The sequence below is a fragment of the Lottia gigantea genome (genome assembly GCF_000327385.1).
Source record: "Lottia gigantea unplaced genomic scaffold LOTGIsca_75, whole genome shotgun sequence".
NCBI classification, from domain to species: Eukaryota; Metazoa; Mollusca; class Gastropoda; family Lottiidae; genus Lottia; species Lottia gigantea.
Genome location: NW_008710508.1, coordinates 45,964 through 69,639, shown reverse-complemented (window position 1 = coordinate 69,639; position 23,676 = coordinate 45,964). Strand labels below are relative to the sequence as shown.

General features: G+C 31.2%; 2 protein-coding genes across 2 annotated transcripts; one reads left to right on the top strand and one right to left on the bottom strand.

Moving 5' to 3' along the window:
* Positions 1-28: 28 nt before the first annotated feature.
* On the top strand, positions 29-14,550 carry LOTGIDRAFT_196347 (hypothetical protein). The gene is made up of 13 exons (XM_009066275.1): positions 29-460; positions 3,502-3,656; positions 4,232-4,393; positions 6,049-6,209; positions 8,905-8,956; positions 9,194-9,384; positions 11,110-11,283; positions 11,670-11,740; positions 12,193-12,292; positions 12,554-12,607; positions 13,321-13,386; positions 13,682-13,750; positions 14,029-14,550. Exons 1-13 carry the CDS (start codon positions 291-293, stop codon positions 14,194-14,196), a joined length of 1,593 nt encoding a protein of 530 aa, XP_009064523.1. The 5' UTR covers positions 29-290; the 3' UTR covers positions 14,197-14,550.
* A 7,538-nt stretch (positions 14,551-22,088) lies between these two features.
* LOTGIDRAFT_131653 (hypothetical protein) lies at positions 22,089-23,006 on the bottom strand (the record flags this gene model as incomplete). The annotated part of the gene is made up of 1 exon (XM_009066274.1): positions 22,089-23,006. The coding sequence occupies one exon, from the start codon at positions 23,004-23,006 to the stop codon at positions 22,089-22,091; it is 918 nt and encodes a 305-aa protein (XP_009064522.1).
* Between the last annotated feature and the right edge of the window lie 670 nt (positions 23,007-23,676).

Below are 23,676 nucleotides of genomic sequence, written 5' to 3'. Positions count from 1 at the left end.
ATAAACAATCGTGTTGTATGAGAAATGTGAGAGGTGGTCCCATTTTCTTTCTCATCAACCCAAATTCTGGGCCATTCATACTGCCACTGTTATCACGTACTCACTCTGCAACGTGTACGAACTGCCAGGAACGTTCTAGTAACAGAACTCTGTGGAACTTTTCATACAGATTCCAAATGCATTGAAAGCAGGTGATTGCTGGTATTTTTGAAGAAAGAGAGAAGTGTATTTGAAGTTAGGTTAACTATTTGGAAGGTATTTTGACATTGGAGATACTATTTTAAGACAATATGTGGAAGTATTTGGCATTGGTTCTTGCCTGCGTGGCAAACATGGTAGAATCAGAATTGTTTACATCAATGGCCCATCTACAAACAGCCTTGTATGCAGAAAGAGATATTGCTAGAACTTTAAAACAATACATTGAATCAGAAGAAAAAAGAATAGAAAAATTGAAAAGGTAAATGGATGTGTTTTATAGATAGGCCTAGTTATTTTTTTGCAGCCTCATATCTACTTGAACCCACATTTATTATATTTTATTCCTTTTAAACCCAATAGTTGTATTAACCTTTAGTTCTGGTAGTCAAACTAATAATAGGCCTACCGGAAAGCTTAGTTACCAATCTTATGGATTTTCATTCCAAATATTCAAACAAAGGCCTATATTGTATTTTTTCAAACTAACTGCACAAACCATACTTTCTCACTACAGCTAGTGGTTATGCCTACATGCTTTTGCTTTCATAACATTACTTTAGCGCAATGTTACAACCTAAAATTCTTAATTATTCGATATTACTACTTATTGCGATTCTTTAAATACAACATGTATGTGTGCCATTTTTGAGGGTTGATTTGAGTATTTGATATGTATTAGTCTTCAGAAGCCCTAAAAATGTACGAACATTGCATAATTCCTTACTAAGAAATTCTTTTCCCGTTTCTATAGATGTCTTTTCTATATGACAGTGTCTCAGAAAAAGATGACCTGTCTTTAAAACTTTCAAACATGGGTAATTCTGGACATACATGGATTTGAAGGCTCAAATTTCAATGTTAGGCTAAAGACACTATATTACTGATTGGCTTAGCTAAAAAATTCTGAAACTAAAAATGGTGCTGATATGAATTGTTGACTAATAGTATTATTAGTACCCCAACATTTTCCAAAAATTTACTACAACTGGAGAAAAATAGAGATCACTTGATTAAATTTTTGAAGCCATTGAAGGCATGAAATGAGAATATTATTCTTTGAATGTATGGTAACTACTGATAGGCGATAGGATTATAGCCACTCTGGGACCTAACTATAATGGCCCAGAATTGTTTATTAAATTTTTTTGAATATATATCACTAAATCACTTTTCACATCAGACTGTGAACATTTTCAACTAGTTGTAATGCTATGGAGTATTTAATCTGTATACTATCTAGATAGTGACAATTAAATTTCTAGATTAGAATGATTAGTAAAATACTGAAGGCGATTTTGACTGAGACCATGGTTTGGTGCCAAATTGACTATAACTCACCTACCAGTGATGAAAGCCTGAAAAGGTTTTGAAAGGATATATTTTCGCTATGAATAAATAAGAGTGTGATAAGAAATATGTGATAAATCTGTTGATTACATATCTGTCAACTCCCCTATTTCCTCTTAATTATATTACTAATAATTGATTATTGTTTCACAAAGTGATAAGATTATAAATAGTAAATTGAGGAAATACTTAATGGATATGAATTGACTTTCTGCATGAGAAAAAATGATTAAATACAATGGCTAATAGATATTATTTCCTGTAATAATCTCAATAAGATTCCAATACAGTAATAATGTATTGTCTATAATCATCTGAAAAACAAATTTACACTGTGATAATTTTTTTATTCTTTTGTGTTACCTTACTATTCCGTACTTTTGAATTTTTGTGTTCTGTAGGCCTACTGAACTATTTCTGAATGAGAGCTTATAAACTTTAAAAAAAAAAAAAAAACAATGTCTGGGCTAATTTGTTATGTGAAATATATTTTTGTGCCCATTGATAATGCCTGCAACAAATACTATTTGATATAACTGGTATGCTTATTAAGCTTATAAATTATATAATCTGAGTAATAATATTTTTGTTGGGATGTCCTGATATATGTATTCAAAAAGCTTAATATCTTTACCCAAACCCAAAATTTAGTACAATCCTGCAGTTTGTATGAGATCATTTCTGACAGGTTTTGGTATAGAGTGGTTTTTGATACCAGTATAGAAACAAATTTTATATCCAATATGTTAAACAAAATTTAATTTCAACTAGCAATTGGAAAGGAAGAAATTGAACATTTTTAAGAGGCTCTCTTAGCCAATGCAAAATTGCTATTTAAAATTAAGTTTCGATTAAAAAAAATTTGGTATTGCCCAAGATATCTGCTATAATCTAGTACTTATCCTAAGGACAGCATGATTTAAGCTGTAGAAATGAATTAGAAAATCGCTGCGTCTGATTGAAATTTCCCTCAGAGCTAGGCAAATAATTATTGGCATCTAATGAAAATTTCAAGCTATTGCACAAGAACATTAATATCCTTTGGTTTCTGACTACTAGTCAGATTATGCAAGTGCCATGGGGCTCAAATATTAGATATATATATATATATCAAAATCTTTGTAATTTTCTGTTGGATCAGTTTAAATCTGTAGGAAATTCTAATGTTAGTGGGATATTATTCTGTTGTGACATTTACACTGATCAGTTTTGAGGATTTGATACTTAAAATGCCATTGGAAAGTTGAAATCTAAACAAAATTTCTATACATCATTGTCTACATACAGCTTTTATCACATATTCAAATAAAATATCAGCAACAAATATATTCTATTTTAGTCGGAAAAAGAAAATGAGGAAAATTGCCAAGTACATGATTTATATTTTTGCGAATATTATTTTATTGTTTTTTTTGCAAAAGAAAATTATATAGCTACTGAAAATAAAGTAAAAGGATTGAATATGTTATAAACTTACAGAGTTATTCAATATAAATTCTAATTCACTTCAGTCTTGTAAGATACAATACCGGGTATATTTATGAATTAAGGTAGCACTTGCTGTCAACTATTTGCAATTTATTGTTGAGTGGAAAAATTCTAAAACAAAAAGGTTGTATAAGCTTATATTTATTATTCATATAAAAGATCTCAAAAGCCTAGTTTTACAGAGATTGCTGGATAAAGATAAAAATATATTGTGAGAATAAATCAAGTCAATGTAAAATATCAGATATTTTAATGATCTTAATTCTAGAACAACAAACAAAATATAGAATTGACAATTTAACTAACTTAAAAGTTCTATAGATACAGGATTTTGACTATGGTTGACATTGATTGCGTATTCCATTTTGATACTGAGTGCATGATAACAGCATGTTAGGAGTGGGCTACTAGTTAAATCAAGAAATAAATACAAGCTTTAAATCTTGCAAATTTGATTTGTTTTAGCATTGCCAATGAATTGGCTGATCACAGTAATCGAGCTTTAGAACAACCAGATAAAACTATAGGAAATCCAGTCAGTGCTTTTCTCTATGTTAAAAGATTAACTTTAGATTGGGAAAGAGAAATTGAACCTATAATAAATAATGATACCTATACAAGTAAGTAATATTTATCTTATTAGATTTCTTTAAGGAAAGGAAACCACAATATGGAATGTGATGTGATACTATGATGTTTTTATAGTCTTGTTTGGCATTGTAGTCTAGGTGTTGATTTACAATTAAATACAATGGATGGTCCATCATGATTTTGAGATATTCAAGCATGATAAGAAAGTGCACATATCAGGAGATGTTTATTAAAGTTTTACAAACAATATGTCATGAGTGTCACAGATGGACACAGCTCCTACATAACAAATAAATAAAATTTATGATGTTACTAAATTGATAGCGCAAATGATATGATCATGATGATCTTTATTCACTATGTGGTAGTATAAAGAATAAAAACTATTTGAATATTGAAAAACATATGTGCATCTGTTTTCTTCATTATACATATTGTAGTGTTTGGTTTACACAGAACTGTTAGCTACATCAAGCCTAACCAGTATTATATACAGCTGCACTTAAGGCTACATTGACATTCTTCATTAACAGTTTTAAATCTACAGTCTTTGTATCTAAAATGTTTATTGAAATGTGAGCAGAAAAGATTAATTCTCTTTAAGCCATGGTAAAACAAGTGGAATATTTAAGACAAGATTTACCAAAATACGAAGATTTAAGTGGCGCTGCTGCAGCATTAATGAGATTACAGGATACATATAAATTAGATACATCTAAAATAGCAGAAGGTGATTTAGGTGGTTCTAAATGTGCTACATTATCAGGTAGGTTATGTGCAATATAACACAACATACTACCCCCATATGATAATACAATATGTGTTATTTTAACACTTGACATCATGTTCCCAATGAATAGTCCTATAATTTTTATCATATGGTGGAATCTTAAGCTTGTTACAATACTTGCATAAATGTGTTCCATACGACAATACCATCATTTAATTTTTTTTATCAAAGAGCAACTTAAATATCAATATTTCTTGTTGAGCTTTTGTTAATTCTAAGCCTTATGAATTTATTTAAGTAATCATGGTTAATGTTTAATTGCCAGAATGTATATATCATGAACCCTTTTGTCACTTTGCAAGATATTTATGTAGAAATTTTCTTTGAAATAATGACTTGATGAGCAATAAAACTGTTTGTAGGTTTAATTGTTTTCTAAAAAAAATTAATAAATATGGTTTATTGTCAACATAATAATTCATTCTTTCACAAGGCATGGTAAAGATATCTTAAAGATCTAATAGTTAATGTTTACTAAGACATCAGAAGTACTGACATATATATCCACTGAAAATATTCAATAAATAGGCCTACATACAGATTTATACCATTTGTATATTAACTTTAACCTTTGTAACACCCACTACAAATTTGCTGAGTGAGCAATTTCTTTTTGCATCATATCACCTTAAAAGACAGTTATATTATGTCTGTCTGTTTAAAACAACCTATATCATCTGTACACAGAATGTCTAATTATATTGCAAGATCATCAGATGTAACTTTTCTTTTAATAAAACTTTAACATGGCATTTATGACATCTCTAGACTAATTCAAATCATATTAGTTTATCATATGTCATTTTATAACAACAGTTGTAAAATACATTCTTCTTATCTAATCATCATTTTTTAAAAAATAATAACAAACTTGTGCATATTTAATATTCTCCCTTACCCTACCCTACCCTACCTTGGTTCATTTGAATTTATTTGAAAAAAAATATATATATATTTGTCTAAATGAAATTCTGAAACTTTGATTGATGCACAGGATTTATTACAGTATTTCAGTGGCCAAATCTAACCAGTAACAAGACTCACCATGGGTCAGTGCATTAATAATAACTTGTTCTTGTCTGCATGCTGGAGGAATCTTATGTGAGGGACATTAAGCAAGAGTGATTGGTGTTATTTTAAGAAATTTTAGAAGACAAATAAAAATTTAGATTTGACCGATAGTTAATGTTTTATTTTAACTAAAAATGATTTTTATGGTTACACATTGCTGGTATAAATATATATAATCTATTAACACGTTATGATGATTATCAGCAAGGTTATTATAAACCAAACAGTATCAACACCGACTTGTAAGACCTGTTCCTTACCAACATATTGCTAACAAACCAATAATAGCAGTAAACCTTATCATATATTAGCTATTTTTGTATATTGAAAACTGAAAACTTTTATTCAAAATTACACAATAAAACAAGGTTTATTATTATTAAAAGATTTATTAATTGAGTATATTATTTTAATGGTATTAAAGCAGTTGATTTTAACATAGCTTAATTGACCTTTTACAGCCATTGATATAATATTCATGATTTGAGTTGCATATATATCACCATTTATATAATAATTGACCTTAATACTAACCTTCAATGCATGTTGCATGATTTCAGCTGTTGATTGTTATGAAATTGGTAGAATATCATATAATGAAGAAGACTTTTATCATACTACTCTATGGATGAATGAAGCTATTAGTAGGATACAAGATGAACATAATTCTACTGTATCTAAATCAATATTATTAGATTATTTAGCATTTGCAGAATATAAGGTAAGACAAGGCAGAAACATGTATGGCACATTTGTAGGGAGAAAAGTCCTTGACAAAATCTGCTAAATAATTGACATCTGTGAAAAGTAGCACTCTTTACACTTTGTTTGTACATCCTAAATAAAATTAGATCTCAACCACCTTCATGGAAATCAGCAAATCGAATCTCATGACTCATTTTGTCTCTCGACTAATAGGTCCAAGTTCAGTTTTTCAATGACTGTCATCATGTTTGGTGTTAGAAGCCAATTTGAATATATTGTAGTATAACAGGTTTATCAAGCAGAAGGGAAGGTTACACATTTCTATTATCAGAAAAAACTGTATACATTTTTTTAAAGAAAATTTTGTATAAAACCACACATCACCATCTAACACCACATCTTGTATTGAACATTTATCTCTTTATTTGTGACCTTGGCCAGTGCTTTACATAGAAGTTTTTAGGAACTTCTTTACTCTTAACACCACAGGAAATGAAATGACCTTCTTTGTGGAGGATGAATTTGGATCTTTCCAAGATCAATGAAGAAAATCGCACAAGGTCATATTGATATAACTTGTTGCATTGTGAAGATGAAAAAAGATAAAGATAAAAGCATGTGGCTGCTTGTAAAGGGATGTAGTCCTCTAGATATGTCCTTTACCAGTTGATATAGTTCAATAACTGTAATACTTTTAGAAATAAAATCAGATTTACAAACTACTTGATATAGTCCCAGTGCAGTCATGACTGTGATGACTGTAGTGTAGTGTTAATACTGCCTTGAGACTAACTTATATCTCAAATTTTTGTTAAATTGTAGGAGATCTGAACATCATATTCTGTTACTTAAAGATAATACAGACATATGAGCTGTGTCAGCTGGTAATGGACATATTTTAACAACTATCCCTTTAATGTTTCCCAGTCATCTAATTTCCCAGCACTTAAAAAGGTTATCTAATCTGTTATTATTGAATAAATTGCTTTATTATTAAACTAAGATGTCAGCATGACTATATTAAAAAAAATTAAAAAATGATATTGGTTATTTTGATGCATTTGTGAATCACCCATATTAACCACACTAAACACTCCCTTTTTGACCAAACCACAACCATTATAACTCATTTAATCAGTTTTGTTTTTTGTTTAAAACATAAGCAAATTGTAATTGTAAATGTTTTTAACAGAGATTTGACTCTTGATGTAGGAATAGAACTATGATATAATAATGATTTGTATACCGGTAGTTAAGATTTGTATTGAATAAATTATCAATCCTTCAAATGACAAATACATTCTTAGTATGATATTCCACTTACAAGAAAGATTTGAATCTTGTTTAAGATTTGTAGGCTGTGTTATTGACAAGCAGTTTTTTTACCATTCAAACTCAATCATTTTAATAGTATATAGACATTTTATAAATCAGGCACAATTTGTATTTAAGTTGAATTTCATATTCACTGCCAACTCAACACAATTTGGTGTGTGCTTTGTTTGAAAGAGAGGGTTCTTTTTGCTAAATTATAGGGTTATGTTAACTAGCATTTGCAAACAATATGCTTGTGGCTTTCAGCAGAACTCAGAGCTTGGTGTGTGATGTTTTTGCCCTCACTGCATTTTCAAAGAATTGATATTAGCAATGTGACTTTATTTATCTCCTAGCTGAAGAGTGTTTTGAATTGGGACGGTTTGCTTATAATAATAAAGACTACTATCATACAGTCATGTGGATGCAAGAATCCCTAGATCGAGAAAAACAAGAAAATAATAAAACAATACCTCGACTTGATGTGATAGATTATTTGGCATATGCTACGGCCATGGTAAGCCTGTATATATCTATGAAGCATGTTCATTTAAACCTTGTCTGCAAAATATGACCTTATTTATCCCCTAGCTGAAGAGTGTTTTGAATTGGGCCGATTTGCCTATAACAGAAAAGACTACTATCATACAGTTATGTGGATGCAAGAATCTTTAGATCGAGAAAAACAAGAAAATAATAAAACAATTCATCGTCTTGAGGTGATAGATTATTTAGCTTATGCTACGGCCATGGTAAGCCTATTCATATCTAGGTCTCGTTTTTCAATTATGGTGGCAGTTAAGCCAAACTTGTTCGGGGTTGTTATTTTAATGCCATCGATCTATTTATAAAAGTCTGGTTAAATATTGTTACGAATAAATGATTGAGTTATGAAATTGCTACCTAAGAATAAAGATTTTTGATGTTCTACATTTTCTTGGCCATGAAAGTTGATTTATTAATGATCAACTTACCAGGACTAAAAATTGACCCTTAAGAAATTTGTGACCATTTATGAAGTATAGTAGGTCTACCTTAGTTATATGTGTGACTATTTAAATTCATTCTTATAAAAAACAGTGTTGGATATATTCTTAAAGACAAAAATACAACTCTGTCACCTAATGATATAAAAACTAGAGCATTAAAAGTAAAATATATTATAATTTTAAGTGTTTTTAATTATTTATTGACTGCAATGAAGATTCATTTAAAATCCTGTCAAGTTTTGTAGACAACCTTAAACTCATTGACAAATATTTTGACACTTATAGTTTTGAAAATCATGAAATGAAACATAAAAAATATAGTCGTGCTGATATTTAAAGTTTTAAATTATAATGATTTATGATAATTCATAATATATATGTCTGCTATTTATGAATTTATATTTGTAGCAAGGTAATATTCGTCATGCACTGTCACTTACCAATGAATTATTAACCATAGGTAAGTATTGTTTCTATCTTGTGCACAGAAAATGATGATTTTCAGATTAAAAACGAATGGCAGTAAGGTATTTGCAGTTTCAGTGTTCTTAACTTGGAGCCCAAACTGCCTCAGTTACTGTCCTATCTTGACAGAAAACCATTGTTTCCATATTAGCCCCTACAAGTTGTTGCGGACTTTACTATAATGAAGACAGTGATGTGATATATTAAAATGAATTGAGCCAACTTATTCCAGATCCCCATCATGAAAGAGCAAAAAATAATCGTGTTTATTACGAAAGAATGATAAAAGAAGAAGAAAAATCACAAAAAAGAGGAGATGAGGGTTCCAAAAATGTCATTCATAATATACGTAAAATTGATGAATATAGAAACTCTGATGAATTTTTAACTTATGAATCATTGTGTAGAGGAGAAAATACTCAGGTAAGTAGTCAATTACTGCCCTTGATCTTAATTGGTTTGGAATTAATGTAGTAAATCTAAGCAATACTAAATTATTTTCAAAAACTTCCATTTTATGCCAAACTTTTGATGTAGTTGTATAATGCTGCCTGCCATGTCAGTAAGTTAGCATTGCTCATTGATGCAATGAATTATCATCTGATTTGATGAAATTTCACATTTTGAAAATATCAGCTGAGTTTGATTTTGAAAATATTTCTATGAATGTTGTAGAAGTAACTGCTTGTTATTTAGGCAAAATACATCGAAATTAAACTTGGTATGCGTCTTTTATGTAGGTGATGCACAGTTTTTAAGTTATTGGGCTGAACAAACTATCTATTATTAGATATTGCAAAGTATTTTAATATCTAATTGCTTTTCTAAATTTATCTTTCTTTTTAGAGTTGGCAACAAGTGTTTTAACATGCATTCAATTATTGACAATGAAATATTTCAATGAAGCAAAAATTATTATTCTATTTCTATATAATTTACATTAGGCTACTTTTTGAATGGTATAGGACATTTATTGGACACTATTATATGGATGATGATAATTTTGACTTTTGTTATAAATGATTGCAGTCCGCATTTGGGTCTTCATAGTATTTTCAAAAGTGGGCGTTTAGCATGCACCTGGTATATGGGAATAATTTATATTAAGCTGGAAGGTATAAGGAAATATAACTGATGACTATTAGATATGATTAAAATGATTAGGATGATAAAATGCTACAGGATATAAAGTCAATTTAACGCAACGTCAGTTTAATGTCACATTGATTATAAACATGTCATATTGTCATTAATAACAGTCTTTTTATCACTCTCGTCAAGTTCTAACCGCTAGCTCTCTATTAAACTGACTTTGTTCTTGATGAAACCTACATGATATCTTAATAATATGATATCAAACTAATTTTCTACATCAAGAGATTTATAATTACATTACTGACAATTTCATTGATTTTTTTTATACCTTTAAACCATTTAATAACTTCAACAACATTTAAATTCATGTTTTTGACATTTTTTGTCAAAATAAGATATTTGAAACTTTTGGAAAAATTTGTTTGCAGACTTAAAGAGGCATTATGCAAAATTTTCATTATCAAAAACTTATAATACCTGAAAATATTTCTAAGATACACTTTTTATATCTATGCATCTACTTGATCAAACTGAATTTGTTTTAAAAGGGTTTATTAAAAACTGGAAGTACTAATTGTTAATTAAGCATTTTGAACTAAGTTTTGGTGTGTGGCTTTAATATAATGACTGAAATCAGTATAGTAGTTTTCCTACATCTTCAAAAAAGCATAAGGAACTTAAACAGCTTACGTAAACCTTTAAATTCGTTTAAACATTAAATAATCATCCACTGAATGTTTTGTTAGTTAAAACTTCTAATTACGTTAACGGACACATTTCCCTAGATTTTTGGTGAATTCTTTTCTAATAATTGTAAGAGCACAAAAAGCAGTATGCCCCTTTTAGTAGAAATATTTTATCTTAAATAACAAAAGTGCAAATATAAACATTATTTAAAAGACGGAGGGAATGTTAACAGATTCTTGTTAAATGTCATTTCAGGTTATAGAGTTTGAGGCTATTGCTAGTCAGATTATGTACTTTTGCTAACTATAAAAAAGATATACCATATTTACAGCTTAGCTTATTATTATACCTATATGTACTTTGTAGGTGGTAAAAGATGCAGATAAATTAAAATGTAGTTATAGAACTAATAAGAATGGATGGTTAATGCTTCAACCTGCTAAAGAAGAAGAGGTACATCTTGACCCCTGGATTGTTATATACCATGATGTCATGTCAGATGATGAAATAAATACAATTAAACAGTTAGCTACGCCTAGAGTAAGTTAAAATAATTCAAATAACTGTCAAGTTCATTGTATACACATCACAAATATCACCCATCTCTTCTGTAAACATGAGGCTTTTAAATTGACTTTTTTGATGTATGACATACAGAAATCAGGTGGATGCCAAAAAACCTTGAAAAGTCACATACATAGACTATGCAAATATCAACTTTGTGTTTAATACATTGATAGGTAACTATTAGTCTGAATTTCTCTTTATTTAAGTAAGCAAAAGATCCTATTTAAATGCAAAAGTATAGCAAGAGATCAAATATTCTGATCGTTTTTCTACCAATTTTTATGACTTCTGTCAATCCTTATCCAAAAGCCTGAATGTTTTAAAGATTGGTCTAAGAATTTGCTCGTATCTCGTTGCAGCTAAACAGAGCCACAGTTCAAAATTCTAAAACAGGAGCCTTGGAAACAGCTGAGTATAGAATTAGTAAAAGGTAAGTTATTTATTGCATCCCTTACTTCTATTAGGTGTGTATAAGGCCTTGAAGGTCATCTTTATAAATGAATTTTCATATATCTAGCAAATTGGTAGCTTGAATCTTATAAGCTTATTTTAGTCTTGTATGTTTTTCAATAACATATAATGCAAAAATAGACCAAATTCCTTAATATCGTTTAAAAGTTTAAGAATGTTGCAAAAGAAGTTCATGAAACCAGGATTACTTTCTTTATTGAAATAAATGAAAAAAATGTAGATTAATTTGACATTGTTAACTTATTGTGCATTTTACAATGTTAAATTTGTGGACTAAAGGAGAATGAATTTCAATAATAGCACACACTCCTCATTCCTATTGACAGTTGAAAATTGAAAAGTAGTAGATCTATGTGTCTGTTCTCATTCTGCTTAATGCACATTGGTTAAATCATTAAATATGAATTTCAGTGCATGGTTAAAAGAAACTGATCACCCAGTTGTTCAACGAGTTAATAAAAGAATAGAAGCTATTACTGGATTAGCTACTGACACAGCTGAAGAACTACAGGTTAGTTTTAATTCTGTTTATTTCAAGAGATGTAATGCTCTTGGGTTACTTGCCTGTATCTAGAACATACTATAATACTTCTTGGTTCAAGCTATATATTTTTTAATTGTTAGTGAATCAACTATTAATGTAAATATTTATACAAATATGTGGATTGGATTGATATTGTTATAGATAATTATAGGAAATGATCTTAATGATGATTCTATAAATGAGTAGCTCTATAATTAATTTAATAAATCATCTCTCTCTATATTTCAGATTGCTAATTATGGATTAGGAGGACATTATGAACCACATTTTGATTTTGCTCGGGTTAGAAAGGCTGGTGTTCAAAATTCTGTTCTTACAGAAGCTTGATGCCTGTTATATTTACTAATTATGATAGATAATGTTTAGAGTTCATAACCTATATACAAAAGAGTTATTTCCCTTTGCATTGACAACTGAAACTGGAATGGCTTATTTAAGAAATAATGCTTTTTCCCTTTTACATATCTTATTAAAAAAAAAGAAATTGTCTTTTTTAAATTCCTTGGATGTCTCCTCCCATCTTTTGTCACATCTTATGTCTAGTCTTTGGTACATCTTATGATTAGTATTTGGCATATTTTATTTTTAAGCTCATTATATGTTTAGACTCATCTTACATTTAGCCTTTCACACATTTTAACAGTATGATGTATTCTTAGCAACTGTCCCCAAAAATAGAAATTTCTAGACAAATTCTGTTTACTTCAATTATTATCAGTCTATTTTAGTTATTTGTTTGGTTTTGAAGTTTATGATCCCTGCAATTGAATCGCTGAGACATTGCTTGCTGATGTAGATAAATTGGGGAAACAGCATGATGTGTTACAGTGAATCCCTAACTCCAGAAGTGCACAAAAAATTGGCTGAGCTGTCTCCTTTCAAAATTTGCATAAGACTTTTAGTTCCTTTTATTAATCCCAGAGGATGAATGACCCTACAAATCATCTCAATAATCTAGAGTCAGAACTATATATTTTCGATTGATTTTATTACAGCGGGAAGAAAAAGATGCCTTTAAATCACTTGGTACTGGTAACAGAATAGCAACATTCCTCTTTTATGTAAGTTCCTTCTACCTTATTTTCTTTTTTAACAGCAAGTTGTTATCTTTTATCAGCAAGTTCTGCTTGCTTTCAGCTTGTCAAGAATATTTTGCAGTTACTTCAGAATTTGGTATTTTCATTAGATTTCTTCAAAAAATGAAGGAATAAAAGATTGGATCCATCAGCAAAATGAGATGCTTTAAGCACTTAATAAATCCAAAAATATGCAAGAAATCTACAAAACTGGAAGGAAATTGACTGTGATAAATGACTGTTAAAAGTTGTTATATTGTCTTATTGTTATTATTATTAGATGTCTGATGTAGAAGCTGGTGGAGCCACTGTATTTCCTTATATTGGAGTTAAATTATTTCCTAAGAAGGTAATAACATTATTCTATGTTTCACTTGACTTGAATTCTACAAAATAAGAAATTTGTTTTAAGTATTAAAATTGAAATAACATATCTCTTCTTGCAGAATAATTTCTCAAATCCAGATAATTTGTTTAAATTGATTCTTACAGTATATAATAAGATATCTATAGCATGAGTTTGCCACAGAGAACTAGAGAAGTTGCATTAAATTGAAAACCTAAAATTCTATTTCTAAATCATTTTATTATGGATTTATTTAATACTTTAGTTTTTTTATTTTGTAGGGTATAGCAGCATTTTGGTATAATTTGTTTAAGAATGGTGAAGGTATTTATAATACAAGACATGCTGCCTGTCCTGTGTTAGTTGGTACCAAATGGGTTTCAAATAAATGGTTGCATGAAAGAGGACAAGAATTTAGACGACCTTGTGGCAAGACAGAAGCAGAATAAGATTTATAAAACAATTGAATCATCCAAAAATTTCATGAATGATTGTGAAGAATGAATGGAAAGGGTTTATGATGCTTTATAGTGCTTTTTAAGTGGCCATATCGCCATTGCTACTGTAGAATTAAAAACAGTTGTAGAGAGGACAGTTTTCATCGAGCTGAATGCATAGTTTAGACATTTATAAGATCACATATAAAACTAAATTAATTATTTGTATGTAATGAGGTGTTCCATCTGTTTTTATCTTTTGATCACAATGTTTGGCAATATAGAAATAATATAGTTTAGTGCTGTGGTCATCGATATCTTTCCTCAAAAGCTTTTTTTAATCTTGAATTTTATTAGTGAAAGTTTTGGGATATTATTAGATTGGCTGTAGTCATTAGACAGCTAATATACTATAGAATCATCAATTGGATAAATAAGATAATAAAGTATAATATCTGTTATGTTGGAGAGAGAGAAGACATATAAGAGATGAATTAGGACATGAAACATTTTCCTATGAAATTGTCATTAATACAATATTATTTTTATACCAAATCAAAACTTCTCAAAACAGAAATCCACAAGTTATATTATTTTATGATTTTGTCCATATGTTTTGGATATAATTTACATATACTTATTTATTTTCAGTGGTGTTTCTATGTGGAGGGCCCACACTGGGCCAGAGAACTGTAAAGGGAGCTTAAAGCTCTTAAAAATGCCACTATTTTATGTTTAATACACAACCAATGCAAAAATCAAAATTTTAATGTGCTTTCTGTCATTGCTGGCAGTATAAATCAAAATTAGTGGATACTTCGTTCTTCTTCCAGAATCTCATAATGATCTCTTAATTTGAATGTTGTATCTATTTAATTTTTGCAATCAAAATGTCTTCCATATTGGAACTCCACAATTGAAATTTATTATTATGCTGATTTTTTTTTATAAATCTTTTGTTTTTCCGTCCTATATCTTACCTTATATTGCAGTTTCTTGAGCTTTTATTTTGATGTTCATTCTAGTACTATGTAACATATGCGCCACATTTTTGAAACACATGAATATTTACCTTGTGTTGTATGTAAGCAGGTTAGTTGATATATTCATGTATATATCTACACCATTTAATATTTAAAGGTATACTACCTCTTAGGATTATAAAAAAAAATTAAATTGTTAAACTATTGTTAAACTTTTGTAAATTGAGTCTATGTTCGTCAGTGGACTTACCTGGAAACATAACTTTACGAAAGAATCCTGTTGTAATCCAATTAATCCATAAAGTTTAAATTCATTAAACTTAGTAATTTTTAAACATGCTTAGAAGTGAGTTTCAATATTTATTTAGTTTAATTAATGGATATATCGTTTTACATAGAGTAGAGATTCTATTCTTTAGTCATGGCACCTGGAAAGTCCAACTGATGCATATATACACTTGTTGACAACGTTTAAGACTAAGAAAGAAATTGTGTCCATTCTTAAAGGTAGTATCCTTTTAAGATAGTTGTGTTTTGCTATTTTAGCGATTTTACAATATATTTGTAAACATTTAATGGTGTTTCAGTTCTTATGTTATTAGTTGAATGATTGTTTTGAATGAATGATTGGATCCTTCACAATTTTAAACCATTGTCTTTCAACTAGATACAGATTTTCAATTGGTACATCACACCACAGTAACTTGTATGGTTAAAAACTCTTGAGTGAATTGATTTAAGAATGTGAATTAGAAATCTACACAAGATAATCCAATCAGATTGAATAACAGATTCTGAATAAATGATATCAGATAAACACACTTCATAATATGTAATAGTTAGGCCGACATACAACTACAATATTGAGCCTATAATTGATGTAAAATGTGTATAGGTGCTTTTCACTCTTTTTACAATATTATTGATTTATCAAGTGTAACTATTGATGGCATCATAAGTTTAGCCATAATGAAATAAATATTGAGCAAAAAAAAGACTTTATATCTGTTGTTTTTCTGTGGTCGCTTTTTTCATACTCTTCCTTCCAAAGTCAATTCATACCATATAAACAAAAAGAAATATAAGTATATTTTGAAGGATGTAAATGTTAGGGGCTTGCCTTGAGGGAGCGGGATTTGATCATAAAAACGACGGAGGTGGTTTAACTGACTTGCTTTGGGATAAAAAAAAAAGTGAAATAAGGGACGCAACTAGTGCCTTCATGCAGAGCCAAATAGAACTCAGACCACTAAAACTTTGTATGTAAATGAATGTGTTAGTGCGTGTTATTTTAAACGCCCACATGACATGGTTGGAGCGTATATTACTGTCACCAATGTTCGTCTATCCGTCCACAATTGCTGGTAAACACCCGGAAAGGCACATTTCTTGACTGATTTTGACGAAACTTGGTATGATTGACTGTAATCACCCAAGAATAAATCATAGGCTATTAAAAATCAGGCGTTCAATTTATAGCTGGTAAACACTCTAGAGGGCACAATCCTGACAGATTTTGACGAAACTTGGGGTGAGTGTTTGTAATCATCAAAGAATGAACTCTTTTGAAAATCAAAAAATATATTTGTATGAGTTATTGCCCTTGTTCTTGAAAACGCGTGTAACTTTAGCTTGTCAACTTTCTAGGAAATTAAAAAATTTACAGATTTTGTCGAAACTTGGTATGATTGTTTGTAATCACCCAAGGATGAACGCTGTTGAAAATCAGAAAAATCGAAAAATATTTAGTTTGAGTTATTGCCCTTGTTCTTGAAAACGCGTTCAATTTTTAGCCCATAAACTCATTCGAAGGCACAATTCTTGGTGGATTTTGATTAAACTTTGTGTAAGTGTTTGTTATCAAGCAATAATGAACCCTATTGAAAATCAGAAGAATCGAAAAATATTTAGTTTGAGTTATTGCCCTTTTTCTTAAAAAGCGTTCAATTTTAGCCTGTAAACACACCAGAAAGCCCAATTCTTGATAGATTTTGATGAAACTTGCTGTGAATGTCTGTATTTGTCATCATCCAATAATTCGATGATCCCTATCGTAAATAAGAAAAATCGAAAAATATTTTGTATGAGTTATTGCCCTTGTTCTTGAAAACACGTTCAATTTTTAGCTCGTAAACACCCCAGACGGCACAATTCTTGACGGATTTAGATGAAACTTGGTATGAGAGTTAACAAGTTATAGAAGGTTGAATTTCGTGATTTAACATGAACACAGATGGCAAATGAATTACCGGTCTCAGTATACAAAGACATAAGCCTTCAAGAATGGGCAAGTTCATTGAAAAGTATTTAGTATGAGTTATTGCCCTTGTTCTTTAAAACCCGTTCAATTTTTAGCCCGCAAACACTCTAGAAGGCACAGATTCTTGATGCTTCTAATGTTTCGCCAACATATTGTTTGGAGTTTGAGTTTCTCTTTTCGGTTCCGATCGTTAGTTCTTGGTTTATTTACCCTCCATGGTGCAAGACCGATTAGTAAGACTGCTGATGATGACATAAGAGTGGCACTTGCTCCACCAGCGACGGAAAATCAAGGTGCGCCCAAATCTTCAAGGGGGCGCCAAATGCCCTTATTAACACTTTTAAAAATTTTTTAAAAATGATAATGTTTTCTTCCCCGTCTTCAAAAGGTAAACATACGCCGATAAGTTGTGATAACATCCTTTTTTCAATCCTGTACTTTCATACTTGAAAATTTAATTGGCGGTCTGTGCGACCCAATAGCGTATTTGGAAAGCTATAAAATTCATTTTAAGGTTGCAATTACCATACATTCTATTGGATGACTTGTATATCCAGGAGTATTAATTGCCTTGTTGTTATTACCATCATGAATGTCATTGTAAACTTGCAAATTTAAATTTAGTTTCTAGAAGTTTACTAGAAGCAATATTCTAGAAGTTCGTCGTTTTCGCCACCTTAATATTCACACGCATGCAGGTGAATGTTACATAAGTTTTCCATTATAAACTTACAGAAAAGTGCAGAATTTGCTTTTCTATGGCCAAATCTGGAAGCCTTTTGTCCGAACAATGACTTTGATTTTTCTACTTGAGTTTTGCAGGAGTATTTCCAAAGATAAAGCAAAAGTTTGTCAACTGGCCAACATCTTGAAGTTGAAAGTAGTGAAATCGATGTAGACCCTGAACACGCAGACATGCCAACTAATTACCAGGAAGCAGCTGAAGCACCTTTTCTGTCATGATGCCGGTCAAACTCGAATACTTCCTAAGCAGCTATGACGGTGTGGCACCACACAGGGTGTGATAACTCTTCTCTAGAACTTGGTTATCTAACATCATAGGTTCACAGTCATTTCTACCAGCTGGTCCTTGATGGTCCAGTAGATTAGAGACTGCTGCTGCTGATATATGAGCGGCAGATTTGATGGTCACTACGATGAACGAATTGACGCATTCGGGCAAGGGCCTCGGGAATAACCCCGTTACACAGGTTTGGTCGCCGGCGAAGAAAACGCAAGAAGAACGTAACATTAAAAACTTTATATCAGTCGCTATCAACCTGCGAAAAAGGCGAAAATATTGCGTTCCCTGGGCGCGTTTCTAATCTATTGGCCTGGCGTACTTCATTTTTATTGCGTTTATGGAGATGCTATGACGCTTGCCTAAAGACATTCTCGATTCCGTGGCGATCTCAACGGCGCAAAGTGGCGACGATGGCGATAATCGTACGGTATCTGACGCTCCTGATCTTTAAGCTAATTTCCCGTCGCCGTAACAGCTCAGGAAGGCTGATTTCTTCCACTCCACCCCATATGGAACCACCACACCACTAGCAAGGACACATTTCCGTTGTCACGGAGCTGGAACTGTCAAACGCACTTATTCAAACACCGAACTGAGCGATATTCTGATTCTATGCTCTTGTTAAGAATAATTAGTATAAAATCTTTTCGAGTTTTGTATTACTAACTATCATGTGTTCATGAACGTTCAAGTCTTCTTTAAAACCCGTCCGATATGTGAACCTTTCAGATAACTAAAGCCCCGTTATCCTTGATTCCCACACCCCCCTCCACCCCGCGTCGACATACCATGTCGATTCAGTTGCAGCTATCTAACAAACATACAGTGATTACCTGCAATAACAATGTACTTTATTACTTATAGACAAATACAGTCTTTGTCCGCCATCTTAGAAAATAACCGCCATATTGAAAATATCACTTGGCTATTAGCTTATTATTTTATTATACTACAACTATGCCAAGTTCCATGCTTGCATCATAAACTGAAAGATTTTTTCACTATCCTGCTGGACTAGATGTTATCAATGTCCGTGGGAATTAGAAGGAAACAAATTTGAATTCAGACATGAAATTTCGTTAAATGAACGGAACGACGTCTCTAGAGGGTTATAATGTCACATACTGGATGGAAAGTCCACTGACAATGAATACATAATAGGTACAAATTGATCTTTACAATGTAAATCAACCTTTTATGATTTATTTGAACTAGAATAATATCCCATTCAATTCTCCACTATTAACCTCACTATTGTCATGAACGATGTAGTCAATTAAATGGTAAACAAATAAAATCACATTTCAAACTTTTTTATAAAAGGTTTTGTCTGGTAAAACATAAGGAGATAATGTTAGTCATATCGCGACTTCAACACTGACAATCTCTATTATTTTCCACTAATGGATAATATGCTTCTTTTCCTTGCTGTTGAAAAAATTATGGTTGCTATAACCTTGAAATTCAAAATGGAATCTTAAAGGTTAACATAAGTTAAGATGTGTGTGCTTGAGTTTGCCCCCTCAGCGACCGGCCGATTCTGCGGGCAATTGCATTTCCCCAGAGTCCTAGTAACTGTCGCGATCGCATATGCTGAATAGTGGGCCGACCAACACCTACTTTTCTGAACCAGATTAGGCGAAGGAACCCAGGTCCCATAAAAAGCTAAAACATAAATAAAAAGCAAAGAAACAGTTGAATTCATATTCCAGTATTTTTTTGCGTTTGAGTGTTTAGCGAATTGCCAATTGTGTGGGAAACAATATATTCCATTTGTACCAGTAGCAGTTTTCATCATATATATCGACCCCAATGGATTCGAAATATTATTGGGCGATCCTGGAAAAAACGAAGAAATTAAAATCGCCAGTCTTGTGTATTGGGCTGAATGTTACACTACTTCTACTACAAATCAGTTTTATAATAGCTTTACTGAATTCGGCATTTTTTACCACATAAACAAAAAAGTTCATACCAGAATTAAGAACAGATAATAGTAAAACTATCCATCCATTTGGAAACATCTTTATGAAATGACCTCGTATAACAATCGTCATTATAGAAATCCAACAAAATTGAAATAAACCAAAAACCAACATGAATGTTTTCACTAGTTTCAGGTCACTTTCAAGACCGGACGCTGTTTTATGCTTGTTTCTCTCTACATTAAAAATAAATCCGTCAGAAATCAATATAACCATGGAAAGAATCACAAAAATGAGAACTTGAATAGATTTGATTTTCCATGGGAATTACTTTAAAACCATTACAATTTACACATTCTGTCCAATTATTGTAGTAGAACGGTACATTACTTATTATTATAGAGAGAATCCATGTCATGGTGATAATAAACAAGGCTCTTTCCTCTGTTGCAACACTTTTATGACGTAACGGATAACCTATATAAAAAGCTCGATCAACTGCAATAATGCTCAAATTTAGAATAGATGCTGTTGCAGATTCAAAAAACAGTACGTGTCCAAATATACATAAATATTTTATTGTATCTTCTAAAATTCTTAACTCGGGTATAAGGAACGATATTTGTACCGGAACACCAACTAATAAATCAGCTATTACAGCAAGAGAAACAACATACAACGTACAGTTCTTAATATAGGAGTTCTCCATATCGCTGGTCAAAGGATTGACTGAACAAACGTATATAAACATAACACACTCTACAGCAATGAATACAGCATTGTCCCAAATTCAACGAAAGAGCAATTCGGCTGTTCATTTTCAATCACTATCGCATCTAGTAAAGTTGCTGATTCCTGAGGGATTTGGTACTCTTGTCTCTGTTATACACTGTGCTGTTTTACCAAAACCATAGGTTTCTCATGAATTGGTAACTCAGTGTGTTATTTTCTTGGTACTCCATGTGTTAGAACACTCCAATATTGCCGCATGTATGGTATACATATTATTGTGATTAAAGTACTAATGTAAAAGCGAATATTAAATGACGAGTTTCTACATTTATTATCTGGTGCCATATACATTTTAACATTAAAAACTATCATAGAAAAGTCTTTTATGTATAAATAAATTGTTTAATTTAGTTTATCAAATGTGTGTGTAATTATTTTAGCCAGTTCATATTTATGGTTCACACTATGAAATCAAATAATGAATCATTATTGTTTTCTGCTACATATTTCACCTTTATATTCAGTTCGTAGTTCTCATCCACTCCACATAATCAGTTTTTATTTTGATGAAGTGTTCAATATTTATAACACTTGAGTTCGGTTAAAACTTATTTTAACATTTTAACAGTTTGTGTTTTGTTTAATCAATGAAATATTTACTAAATTATCAGAATATATTTACAGACGGCATTAGTCCTATAAAAGCTGTGTTTTGTTTTGCCCTCTGTATGAATTTTAGGAGCAAATCGGTATCATAATTTTATAAAAGGCATTTCAATGTGAAGCGCCAAGGCGATTACAACAGTTAGTGCATATATAAATTTGAATATATCTAATATTTATAGTAACCAAACATAGTTTTGTTATGAAACAATTAATATTGTAAACAAATGACATAGCCAAGGTTATGATACATGGTAATTAATTCATCAATGTAAATATATCGCAAAAAAGCACCGCAAATTCAAATGTCTTAATAATTATGTGAAGCCAGCCACTTCAATCTTCTGTTTATTGCGACATATCAGTTTAGCGATTGCTCTTCTAAAGCAACTATCTTTAACAGTGTAAACAAAAAAGTTCATTCCCGAGTTTAAATTTGAAAGAAATAATGCACTAAAAAATATACGTCTAATGATGATCCCCGTCAAATGGCCCAGAATGACTTGTATCAGTAAAGGAATCCAGCAAACCATAAACAATCCAAACACCATGAAGAATGTTTTTACTAATTTCATATCAGCTTGAAAACGAGAAGAAGCTGGCTGTCGATCGCGGACATGTTTACTTCTGGCTATTTTAAAGATGAATCCATAAGAAGTAGCAGTAATTATACAAACCACGACTATCATTCCTATCTGAACACATATTTGGTACATTGCTGGCATTACTTTAAAGAGATTGCAATCTCCACAAGATTTCCAATTATTATAATAGGCTGGTACTGTATTCACTACTAAAGATACAATCCATGTACAGGCAATAATACATTTAGCTTTGTTAGCTGTTACTAGTCGTTGATACCGTAAAGGGTATCCAATATAAAAAGCCCTATCAAGTGAAATAAGACCCATGCTGTATATTGATGTCGTTGCCAAAAACAAATATGTCGCATGTGTAAAAAGACAGAATGTTTTGTTAAGATCATGCAGTTCGCGCAATGAAGGGATGAAGAAGGTCATTTGTGAAGGAACTGCCAAACCACCAACCATTAGATCTGCTACAGCAAGAGAAACAACATACATATTGGGTACAGTTCTTAATATAGGAGTTCTCCATACCGCTATAATGGTCAAGATATTTCCAGAGCAGATGAAAATTCCAAGGAATATATCCAGCACTATAAATGGAATATTTTCTTCCAGAGCCACTGTCACGGCTGTACAATTTTCATTCATAATTTTAAAAACTGAGAAATTATGATCTGAATCAAGAACAACTTTCCAGCGCTCATTGCTTAGACTGTTTGAATCTACCGTTAAAGCCAATCGCAGAGAAATTTGCCAGATAGTATTATTGGCTTCAAATACAAAGTTAATATAACTAAATGTTGTTGCATCTTTTAAACAACTGTTTGCTTTACATGTTTAAATATTTGAATGATGCTAAACGACAATTAGTGGAAAGATTTTAATGGGCGATAAAGCTTTGCAATATTTGTTTAGATAAAGCTAACAATGAAAATAATGAATGAAGTATGATGATCGATTCTCGGCATTATCCTGTAGGTAGATGATGGAATATTGAAATTGTTTTAGTTTGTGGTAACCATTTTCTGTTTCCGTCCTTAATTTTTTATTGGGCTGCCAAAGGTCAACTTCATTTGGTACGAAGTTAAAAGCGATTCATTTAGTTTACATACATGCAACTGATTGTACTTGAACTGTCGTCACCCATATGCTTTATATAATAATAAAACCATTGAGATCAATGCTGGCTCATTTCAATCATCTCAAACTCCGGTAGACAGTTGCTATCTTTATGTTTGGACCACCATTATCTAAGTTATATTATGTGAACTGACAGACCTGACGCATCTATGAGCAAACACGACCTTCGCCAACTTCG